This window comes from Stegastes partitus, unplaced genomic scaffold (assembly GCF_000690725.1).
Source record: "Stegastes partitus isolate 25-593 unplaced genomic scaffold, Stegastes_partitus-1.0.2 Scaffold2666, whole genome shotgun sequence".
NCBI classification, from domain to species: domain Eukaryota; kingdom Metazoa; phylum Chordata; class Actinopteri; family Pomacentridae; genus Stegastes; species Stegastes partitus.
In genome coordinates this window covers 2220-13998 of record NW_007580397.1, presented here as the reverse complement: position 1 = coordinate 13998, position 11779 = coordinate 2220, and the positions used below count along the sequence as shown (strand labels likewise).

The window sequence follows — 11779 nt, the reverse complement described above, 5'->3', positions numbered from 1 at the left end:
AAAAAAAAAAAAAAAAAGCAAGCCCATCTCTAGTGTTATCATTCATTGAACCCACATAAAATGATTAAGAAATGATTTACTGAACATCCTAATCAAATCAGTCAATTGATTCCTCATATGATCAAGCATTTTTAAAAACTCACTTCCAGGAACAGGAATGTTTTCTCCACAGCGCCTATCTCATTTAAAAAGCAGAAACTCATAATAAAGAGCTCCTCTGATGTTTCTCTGCTCCTGTGGGTTGGCTCAGGACACAGAACTTTCCTTTCTTGGACCAACGTGTAGCTGATGACTAGACCCAGCTCTATTTTCAGTTTGCTCTCAGGGTATAAAAAGCTAACTCTTTATATTCATGGTCAGAGCGCAGCAGCAACAGCAGCAACAGCAGCAACAGCAGCAACAGCAGCAACAGCAGCAACAGCAACAGCAGCAGTACACCGTAAGCTCTGATTAAATCCTGTTTGGTCAAAATGAAACTCTCAGTGTTTGTTTAGCAGTAGTGAAGAGACACCAAGTACATTTACTGAAGTTTTTTTTTTTTTTTTAAACTTGAGTTTACCTGAGTATATGCCATTTTATTCTACTTTACATTTCAGAGGGAAATATCCTATGTACTCCACTACATTTATCTGTCAGTTTTTTTGTAAGATAAATATTTATCTTACTTTTTTTACTCATATTCTTTTACTTGGCTATATTGGTTCTTTTATATAAGGTCTGAATACTTCTTGCTGCAAGGTGGCTCGGTGGTTAGCACCGTCACCTCGCAGCTAGAAGGTCCCCGGTTCACGTCCCAGTGAGGGCACCTGGGATCCTTCTGTGTGGAGTTTGCATGTTCTCCCTGTGCAGCGTGGGTTCTATCCGGGTTCTCCGGCTTCCTCCCCCACAGTCCAAAAACATGTTGAGGTTAATTGGTGATTCTAAATTGTCCATAGGTGTGAATGTGAGTGTGCTTGGTTGTCTGTCTCTAAGTGTAGCCCTGTGATAGACTGGTGTATAGATAATAATGGATGGATGGATGGATGGATGGATGGATGGATGGATGAATGGATGGATATTTCTTCCACTATGTTCTGGTTCACTGTAGACCAGCAGAGGATAAACTGTGAGTGTTCTGGGTTTTTTTTCTTTTTCACAGCTACTCACCCACATCAAAGCTACAAAGAGTAAACAGGATGCTGAGTGCAGGCAGACGGATGTCGATGAAAAGGTAAAGTCTGAATAGTTTCCTTTAAAGTTTAACAGCAAAGCCTGACTGCAGAGTGTAATCACATTTGAAAGATTTATTCATTTACTATATGGTCAGTGCTGTAGTGGTGCCTGGAGAATTGCATATTCTTAAATATACCCCCCAGTTTTTTAAAGGCTCAATATCCTATAAACAGTTACACGTAGAAGGACTCCTGCATATTCAGTTCACAAAAAAATGAGTCAGTAGTATTTACATATGCACTTGTGCAGCCTCATGAGAATAAGAATCATCAGCAGATATTAATGATACTGGTTCACAGACTTAGGGCTGAGACATTTTTAGTGAACTTTTATGTTTTACCTGAGTCCATCCACACAAGAAAACTGGCCAACTAGTCTGATCTTGTAGGTTTCTGGGCGAGAAGTTTCTTATGTAAACTGTCTCTTGGAACTGTTGGCTTGCAGCAGAGAGTGTCTGCCAGAGTGAGCCACGATTCTAACAGTAACACTATGTGTCAAAGGAAGTTTGCAAATACTACAGAATGAGAGCATTGTTCATTGTTAACTAACATTCAGAATGACAAATTTTCATTTTCAAAATAAAACATTTCCAAACTAATTTACACTAAAATATAATCCATTGTTTGAGCACGACAGTGGCTCTATAAATAGGAAGGAAATTAAGTGGCTTGGAGCGATTAAACGAAACCCTATTACAGCATGTTTTGTCATTGTTATCATACTGTAGCAATAAAAATCCACTGCAATGAACCATGTGGCATCTGTTGTGGCGTTAATTAAGAATGTGTATATTCATTACAGCCTCCATATTAATTGTTGTCAGAAGGCTAAACATTAGCTTTCAAGTAGCATCTAGCTGCTTGTTCTCTAGTTCTATTTACCTTTTATAGACTTTGGCTTAGAACAATTGGTTTAATGGTTGCTTATGAGCAGCTAATATTTGGCAAGTTTTTAACTTGTTTTTCTAAAGCACTTCAGTAAAAGGTGACTGGACGTCTTTTTTTTGGTTCTTGAAGACATTTAAGCCCTTGTCCAAAAGGCTCTTTGTTCTCACCCCAAATCACATGACCAGTGGCCCATTAATGACCAAAGCCTCATGTGCCTCCAAGTGTAGACCCCCACCTAAAACACCACTTACAAGGTAATTATAATGCAGTCTTAATATTCATTCCCAGACAGTTTCAGCACCTTGATTATCTTTTGTCTGGCAGTTTCACAACTATTCATACCCCGAGGTATGTTGGTGTTGGGTCATTCATTACCCATAAGATCAAACTCACCATCAGTCTGTTACAACTAAAGAAGCCTCTTGGATGAGGTCAAACAAACAAACAACCAAACAAAAAACAAAGCCCAGTTTTCTACTACTGAAGCTCTTAACCTTAATGAATCTACACAGACTCAACGTGTTCTGAAACTAGTCTCTATTTTGGGGCATGCCTATATACTGTATAGTGTTTGACACAGTACTGAAATGATTTGGGTCAGGAGGAAAAATAAACCTTCTCTCTACATGTCACAAAACATAAAAAATCAAATAAAGGAAGGCCAAAAAATAAATTCAAAAAACCCTGTCCTGTTCTTTCAAAAAGTTAACCTTCCACCCAAAACTGTAGTAAATGGGGCCTTTTCCCCTTACTGAGCTTATTCTACACATATGATGTGTTGTGTTGCAGGGACGACCTGCTGACGGCCTTGTGCCTGTACATCACAAATACACTCGACCACACTGAGACAGCAAGAAGATTCTGTGAGATGTTCTCTGAATGGATTGATGCAAGGAAGACAGAGTTGAGGAAGATAATGAGCATTAAAGACAAAAGACCCTCTGCTTTTGTTAAATCCATGAGGGACCTGCTGATTTGGAGCTCTGCAGATATTGAACTGGAGAAGGAGCTGGATGAAGTGTTGAAGGACACTCTGGGAGGTTTGGAGAAGCTCCACTGTTTCCTGGATGCAGTGGAGAAGCTGGCGGTCACCTCACTGCATGTGTTCATGGAGAACCAGGTGTTCCACCTCCCCAAAGAGATCAGCTGTGAATATGTTCAGGTTGTCATCGGTGCTGCACGATTAATCTGCCATGTCCTCCTGGAGTTTAAAAGGGACGCACATGTCTTCTTCCGTCCAAAAATCAGAATGTGGAAGTGCTGGCATATCAGCTGTACAGATACATACAGACCACCGAGATCATCTGTCTCACACTGCAGAAAAGGTAAACAGAGGTTTTATGGAAAGCAGGGCTGCAACTAACAATTATTTTTATTGATGACGTGTCCATTAATTTCTTGAATAATAAATTAGTTGTTTGGTCTATACAATGTCAGAAAATGGTGAAAAAAAAATTATTTTGTTGTTAAAGAGGAGGAAATAAACCAGAAAATATTTACATTTGAGAAACAGTAAACAGAGAATTTTTCCTTTTCCCTTTTTTTTCCATCTTCTTCTTCAGCCACATCTTTGAACTGAGCCACATGATGGACAAAAACGTGATGGTTGACCTAAATGTGGATTTGTCTGAAGATGATGTGCAAAAGATGCTTGATCACATTAACCAGCTTGATGAAATCAGGTAAATGTTTTTTGCTTGGTTGGTTGTAAAATAATGTCATCCCTATTGCACTGATGTACAGCCAAATGATAGATTTCAAACATGCAAAGCTCTTGCACTCCAGAGACTTTAATGACCAGAAATACAAGTAACAAGGCTTTATTGGATCTCTTACCTACAAGGTAGTCGTTCTAAAGTCATTAGGATTCATTTTCTGGCAATCAATTTATGGCAATCCATCATATTGATGTTAGAAGTCACCAAAGTCATAAGGATGAAGCTTCTGGAGACCATGACAATCTGTACCAGATTTCATGACAATCCTTCCACTAGCTGTTGAGATATTTCAATCTGGACCAAAGTGGCAGGTTGGTGAAAAAACACAACTTTAAATGTAATGTCATTTTATATGTTCATCAGGCACTGAAGCTGAAGCTAATTAGAGGTGCTCAGCTTCTTGTTCTGAGTTAAAGAACATGTGTGCAGGGGGACATACCCGAGCACACTGCTAACCTGGTAGCAACAAAAGTAACAGACACTTCTTTTCCCTTGTTAGGATGGACCTGTACTTCCGGATGGTGTTCTTGTTCCAGGAAGTGTCCTGTTCTCACTTTATCAGTGAATTCAAAGAGCGACAGCCCAGGATGCTCCAGTTTCTAAAGGAGCTGGAGGAGATTGCTGTTCAGCTTGACAAGATGAATAAAGGTGCAAAGATCTCCAGTGTGGCAGGCAGCTCAGTGGGGGCGGTTGGAGGTGTGCTGTCCATTGTTGGTTTGGCACTGATTCCTTTCACAGCTGGAGGTTCTTTAGCTCTGACAATAGGTGGATTGGGACTTGGGATCACCAGTGGAGTCAACAGCATTGTCACCACAGCAGCAGAGGCTGGAGTGAACGCTACGCAAAAAAAGAAAGCTGGTGACGTCATCCAGAGCTTCATGAAAGACATGCAGATTGTCCAGGGTTGTCTGGAGGAGGTGGCCAATCAGCCAGTCGCCAAAGTAGGAGCGAAGCTGATAGAGATTTTTGTGGCATTTATTAAAATAGGCGTTAAGACATATTCTGTTAAAAGACAAATTGGTTTACTTACTGAGGCAGTCTCTGCTGCTAAGGCGCTGAGAAATGAGGAGCTGATTTCAAGTGTTGGCGCTGAGGCAGTTCAGGAAGTAAACATAGCACGTGCTGCAGAAAGTGTGGCCTCAGAGCTTCCAGAAGTAACTGAGGCAGCAGTCGAGGGGCCTCTGTCTCTGTCCAGGACAGTCAGGATGGGTTCTGCTGCTCTCAATGCTCTTTTCATTGGGGTAGATGTCTACTTCATCTGCAAAGACAGCATCAGTCTGGCCAAAGGCACCGAGACTGAAGTGTCAAAGTTCATCAGAGCCAGAGCTGCTCTGTGGAACGCTGAGATGGACTCGTGGGAGAGAATCTGTGAATCGCTGTGCAAAGGCCAGCCGACATCAAAGAAAATGAAAGCTGTCCTTGAGTCGCCATTTTATCCAGATACAGATTAGAATCATGGAGAAACAGAAGGGGAAGTGTATTCGAGTAACTCAGTGAAAGTCGAAAGCAAAAACATCTTTGTAACACAGTAGCGATTAGGGAAGAGGCAGAAATGCATTTATATTAAAGTCTGCCTCCCATAAAACTTCCATCAACCTCTACCATTGTATTTTTTGGACAGAAATGTTACTACTGGACTTCAGTGCCACCTGTAATTGTTTAAATATAGATCATGAGCTACGACTTATACTATCTGCAAGTAGATTCCAACCCACAGCTACCAAATGGATAAAACATTATTTTAGTATCTTCTACTTCCTGACAGGATGTCATTATCAAATCTCATAGCTGGCAATAATTAACTTATCCTCTAAAACATAATCTAGTTTGGTCTATAACTAAAAACAGGTGCCTTTGGGCTTTTATGGCTGCTTTTAGAACACATATTTGCTCCCTAATTGACATAATTATCAATTCTAGTTTTTTTGTGAAGTTTTCTGCTGACAGGTCTGACTTGTGACCACATGTCTACATCTTTTCCATGAGAGTGTATTTAATCATTTATCCATTTTTTAAATGCCGAGACCAGATAAAACAGATACACAGCCTAGTTTATTTGCTTATACTGTATGTTTACTATATATTTTGTATTGAAATGTCATACATTTTTGTTTCTGATTCACCTGACAGATGAAGCAGTCAGTGTGGGAGGGATGCGGGTGAAAGACCGACAGATCCAGTATATAAGGAACATTTACATCTCAAGAAAATCTTCATACTTATAATCAAAGCAAACAAACTGTTACAGCATTTTTTTATTTTTTTTAGTCTTCTGTAAGAAAGTGTTTTCAGTATTTCAATCAGTGCCTATGATGTCAATTTAACAACAGGTAAAGCTGCAAGTAACCACAATGCAAAAAATAACACAAATGTCTGTAGAAATGTACTTCTTTTGTGATGTTCACTAAAAATACATTTGAAGAACAATTCAGTAAACTGAATAATATAGTTTCACTGTTTATGCACACCTTATATTTTTTTTTTAAAAAACTGTTAGAAAAAAAACCCAATAAAGTCATTTGTGTTTTTCTACAAAGTCTGGACTGTGTGTGTGTTTGACGCATTTACTTGAGAAAAAAACTATTCTCAAGCACTTGCATGCAAATATAAGCATTTTCTGTTACTATGTACTATTTGCCACTCATCACATTTCAGAGAAATGTCACACTTTTTTAATGTACTTGACACATCGTGCTCATTATTTTAAAGATTAAGATTTTGCATTAAAAACAATGTGATGGTTCTTAAACTTTTTGACTTCTGATATTATTACAACTTTTTATTAGTAACTTGATTTAAGACACATTTGGTCCCTGAACATCTCTCTCCAAACGTTTCTCTCCAAATTTTTTTCTAGGCATTTCAATTATACAATAACTTAGATATTTCTGACGGCACTTTAGATTTCTGTCTCTCTGCAGGTGGCAGTGTTTACCAGCAGTTTCAGGAAGTTGTTGTGCACTGATCAAAGTCCAGGGTCCAACTGCTGTGAGGTTTTTCCACTACTCTGGTCATTTTCTCTTATTTTTTTGTCTGTGGCATTCAGAGCAAAACATGGAGAAGATCTCTGACCATCTCTGCAGGTACAAAGACTACAACTTTGTCCTTGGTTTGACAACTGCAGAGTACATTGATTCTCTCCAGAGCTTTGAAATCAGAGACAGTGATGTCTTCGTGGTCACCTACCCAAAGTCAGGTCAGTCAGATTATTTCTATTTATACGTTATAGAAATAAAGAAATTTCTATTTATATAATTTTCTCCTCCTCTCTGCTGCAGTAATGACAAGGAAATTCATTCTTGTGTTGTTTATTGTGCCTTCGCTTTGGAGAGCAACTTTTTATCTTTGGAGTTGTGTACCGGGGTTGGGGGGAGGGAACACTCTCCACCGGTTGTGCCAAACACATACACCTGTACTCTGCCTCATGAATTGTATGCTGAGTTTTTTTCATGCGACTCCTTTTATTTCCATTGAGTTGCCTCGCCTTCTGTGCCTCTCAGTTCTGAAAAGCTGTTTTGTGCTTTCTGAGAACTCTTTTGCTGATTTTGTAAGTATAATACATTCTAATAATGCATCGCCTTCTAGGGTTACAAAGCAGGGATACTTAACTGTTCTTTTATTTTTAATCTCCGGTAGTATACATTGCTGAATTAAGATTTAATTAAGATTTGTAACACTCCGGCTGACTTTAAGTGTAGGTCTGGTCTGGGTATTATTCATCTGAACATTCATAGTGTCCGTCCTTAAATTGATGTATTTACGTATGTGGGCTAAATCAACTGATGCCGACGTTGTTGCTCTATCAGAAACCTGGCTCACTAAATCTATCGTGGATGAAGTCATCTCTATTGTTGGGAATAATGTTTATTGAACTGATCAACCCAAGACAAGGGGTGGGGTAGCTATTTTGGTAAAGAGCAAATTTCTTGTTCATGTTGTGCTCTCTAAATCAGTCCGTAAACAATTGGCCCTAAATACTGTGGTATCAAAGGGTGGTTGTATTTCTGCAGTTGGGTGCTACAGACCACCATCAGCTGTTGCTGGAGCACTCCCAACACTGTCGCAGTCACAACTGCAGTACAGCGAGATCATCCTGACAGGTGACCTGAGCTGGGATTGGTTAAAGCCTATATCCAATGATTTTAAAGACTTCTGTGTCTTACTCAATTCATTGAGAGCTCTACACACCCGAGCCCCAGACACCCTGAGAAATTCTCCTGTTTTTCCGATGCTGCCAGGAAAAAACTTGCTGAGGCTACATTCCTCCCTCTACTTGACTATGGTGATGTGCTGTATATGCATACCCCTGCCCAATGCCTGCATTGCCTGGACACTGTGTACCATGGCTCTTTGAGGTTTGTCACAGGCTGCAAAGCTCTCACTCACCAGTGCACCCTATATGCCAGAGTTCAGTGACCCTGCCTGACCATGCGCAGACTCACACATTGGTAGAATTTTATTTATTAATCCATCGTTGGTCTGCTCCCCTCTTACCTTTTTGGGTATATTTTACTTAAAACCAGTAATTATTTTCTGCACCCGTATGACATCCTTTTATTGACTGTCCCTATAAGGTTCACCCTGAACTTATCAAACAGGCTTTTATATTTTCTGCCCCTGCAGCCTAGAATTTGAAGGGACAGTTGAAAATGTGGTGAAAGGGTGTAAAGGCAGATTCCATTGGAATAATTCCAATAGCTTTCCTTATTAGACAATTATGATTCCTCCCGTTTAGGCCTTCCGTTGCGAGTTGCTACTGTATGTTTTATTATGTATGTGTTTTTTGTGTTTGATGTTTGTAACTGTAACTTGGCGCTGCTGCCGTCTTAGCCAGCGTTCCCTTGAAAAAGAAATTTTGTAATCTCAATTGGAATCACCTGGTTAAATAAAGTTTAAATAAAAAAATAAAAAAATATACAATTTACAGTTGTGTCCTGGATAAACTGATCAGCTGTAATGTTTCCTACCTTTACTCACAGGCACCATCTGGACTCAGCAGATCATCCTTTCCATCTGTGAGCTGGATGTGGGTCTGAACGAATACCCAAACAATCTGGAGAAGATGCCCTGGCTGGAGTACAGAGAGGGTCGAGAAGATTACGCCCTGCGACCTTCTCCGCGGTTCATTACCTCCCATCTCACCCCGACGCTGATGCCCCCTGGACTGAAGGACAAGAAGGGAAAGGTCAGCACTTTGTGGAGCCTCAGTCCAGCAGGGAGAACACTAATTATAAATAGTTTTACAAAGTTAAAGATCACCAGGGGGCGAAGGACCATGATGGTATATCACAGTAAAACAGACTTTCTTGATACCAACTAATTGAAAAAACAAAACAGAAGAACAAAGCAAAGCCTCTGAGGTGTTGAAAGCAAGCAGCAACAGCTGCTTTTCATCTTGTTGTTCACATTCTGACTCACAGGAATGATGAGGAATAAAACTTAATTCAAGTGCTTTATATTGCATCTGTTGTAAACTGTCCTGAAAGTGCAGCTCACACACACAAAATGTAAAATATAAATTAAGCAATTGCATGAACATTCACCCCCTACAGGTCAGTATATAGTGGATGTGCCTATCAGCTAAATCAGCTGTTATATAAATGTGTCTGATGCGAGATCGCATGCTTCAGATCATTCAGTGGCAAGTCCCAATTATGAGTAAGACTGAAAATAATTAATCTGCTGATGATTTTGTGGATTAATTCTGTGAAATAGAAGGAAACAGTTACAGTAACAGCAACAGGTAGTGTCCTAAGATTCTGCTTTTGTTCCACCAATCGTCTAAAAACTCAAATATGTTTTGTTTACTATCATGCAAAAGAGGAAAAATCTTTCAGAAGCTTGCACCATCAGTTGTTTGGTATTTGTGATTGAAAAGTTAATTTAAGCTCATTTCAGCTACTAATACTGTCAAAAGTTAAAGTTAAAACTTGTACCTGAAGCAAAATCACAAGCTTTCAGTCAAGTTTATGATAGTTGACGTCTCTCTGCAGCGCCCCCTGGTTTGTGGATGCTCATTTACCAACCTCAAGTTGGTATCATTCAAATGCAGCTCTCAAAATTGTTCACATATAAACAAATATGTGAAGCTCAAAGTCTCTAAGTGTGATTGCTGTTTTCTATTAATAAAAACATTTTCCAGACCCCCTCATATTGCTTTATTGCAAATGACTGAACTGTGTGTATACAGTACAGGACATTAAAAAACTAATTAAATATACACTGTCGCCCATCTTTAAAATCTTATTTGTGTACCTACATCTATGTGTATCTTTGATCGCTTCTGCCTTAGTGGAGGTCTGAGTTTAAATAAGTGTCAATTAACTGATTATTTAGATTATGAAATATTTCTTGTGCTTAAAAATATTTTGTATTCAATGTACTATATTGTTTAAGAATTTTAGTCAGTAAGCATTTCTCTGTTACGTTTTCATGAGAAGGTAATCCGCATTAAAGAGGTGTACAGTATACAGTACAGTACAGTACAGTATACCATAGATATGACTTTTAATTATGTTTGGACCCTGGCAGTGATAACATAAAATCAAGGTATCATTAAATAGTAAAATATTTTCATCGAGTTTGGATGAGTCTCCTTGGTACTGTATCAGTTTAAACTCCGATTTCTGTTTGTTTCTACGTCAGATCATCTATGTGATGCGAAACCCAAAGGACAACGTCGTCTCGTTTTATCACTTTAGCAAGATCTGGGCTGAGCTGGAGACTCCCAAGAGCTTCGAGGAGTATTTGGAACAATACTTGATGGGAAACGGTGAGACATCTCTGCTCTGCTACCTGCAAAATGATGATGATTAGAAGGCAGAGTTCAGGGCTGATAAATTTTAACTGATAATCATCTGATCAGGAACAGAAAGATTAACAAGGAAGTCTGGATTGCGTATTTCAGATGCATTTACTCGAATTATATACCAAAAATCTGCATTTTATATCATCCATCCATCCATTTCAACAATTTCCCTGAGGTTTCTACCAAAGGGATCAATAAAGTTCTATTCTATTCTATTCTATTCTATTCTATCCTTCCATCCATCCATCCATCCATCCATTTTCTTCTGCTTTTTCGGGGTCGGGTCGCTGCCCTGGCCTAAGGTACTGTGGTACCAGATACACTTAGGAGCAACCATATGTTCAAACACAGTGTTCGTTATGGCCAATCTGTGGCTACCACAGAAGCCCAATAACAGTAGCATCTCCACACCCACCTGGTTCTGGAGCCCTTGCTGTGCGTGGAGGTGAGCCCGACTATATCTAGCCGGTAATGCTCCACCTCCCACACCAGCTCAGGCTCCTTCCCCACCAGTGAGGTGACATTCCACGTCCCCAGAGCTAGTCTACAGCAATTGTATACTACATTGAAGTGAAACATTGTACTTTTCCATTTACTCAACACATGTATTTTTAGATACTTAATGGATTAAAATTTTGCATGAAAAATAACATTTGGCTTGTGATAATATAAAGAATATTGGTTATGAGTTGTCAGCAGTTTCATCAGAGACACATGCTTCCTCTTAAATGCTCTCTTGGTTTCACTTAAAACACTGTTGGAGGTTTATACTAAGGATGGACCGATACCTCTTTTTGATTTCCGATACCGATACCGATACTTCAACTTTGAGTATCTGCCGATACCGATACCGATACATCTCTCCTCCTAAACTTCTTTGGAAATACCTTATTTGCATGGATACATTTGTTTAAGAGGGCTTTATCAAAAGCCTCATACTATTTAAGCATAGACTTTGCTTTTCTAAGAAAGGAAAAAACAGCCAAAAGCATGTCTCAAAGTGAAACTGTAGCTGCTTTATTTGAGCTGCAATCAGACTACAGTGTGCACTCAGTGCCATTCAGATATTTAGAACAGATCAAAATGACACAGCAATATTAAGCTGCAATTTAAAGGTTAAATTACCAAAACTTGCTATTAAATATTAGTACCAC

At 39.3% G+C, this 11779-nt stretch overlaps 2 protein-coding genes across 2 annotated transcripts in view; both read left to right on the top strand.

Annotated features, from left to right (window-relative positions):
• The first annotated feature begins 3387 nt into the window (after nucleotides 1-3387).
• LOC103375562 (apolipoprotein L1-like) lies at nucleotides 3388-5268 on the top strand. Its single transcript, XM_008305871.1, has 3 exons — nucleotides 3388-3424; nucleotides 3662-3781; nucleotides 4317-5268. Exons 2-3 carry the CDS (start codon nucleotides 3684-3686, stop codon nucleotides 5266-5268), a joined length of 1050 nt encoding a protein of 349 aa, XP_008304093.1. The 5' UTR covers nucleotides 3388-3424; nucleotides 3662-3683.
• A 1603-nt stretch (nucleotides 5269-6871) lies between these two features.
• The window catches only part of LOC103375561 (amine sulfotransferase-like), a gene marked incomplete at its 3' end in the record, with an annotated part of 7022 nt that continues 2114 nt past the window's right edge, over nucleotides 6872-11779 (top strand). Inside the window, exons 1-3 of the mRNA XM_008305870.1 lie at nucleotides 6872-7013; nucleotides 8797-9002; nucleotides 10463-10589. Of these exons, the coding sequence (XP_008304092.1) occupies nucleotides 6872-7013; nucleotides 8797-9002; nucleotides 10463-10589 (475 nt within the window). The remainder of the gene's footprint in view (nucleotides 7014-8796; nucleotides 9003-10462; nucleotides 10590-11779) is intronic.

Coding starts and splice junctions, on each gene's coding strand:
- LOC103375562 (XM_008305871.1), top strand. CDS start 3,684: ATGATGGACAAAAACGTGATGGTTGACCTAAATGTGGATTTGTCTGAA. Junction 3,782..4,316: donor AACCAGCTTGATGAAATCAG/GTAAATGTTTTT, acceptor TTCCCTTGTTAG/GATGGACCTGTACTTCCGGA.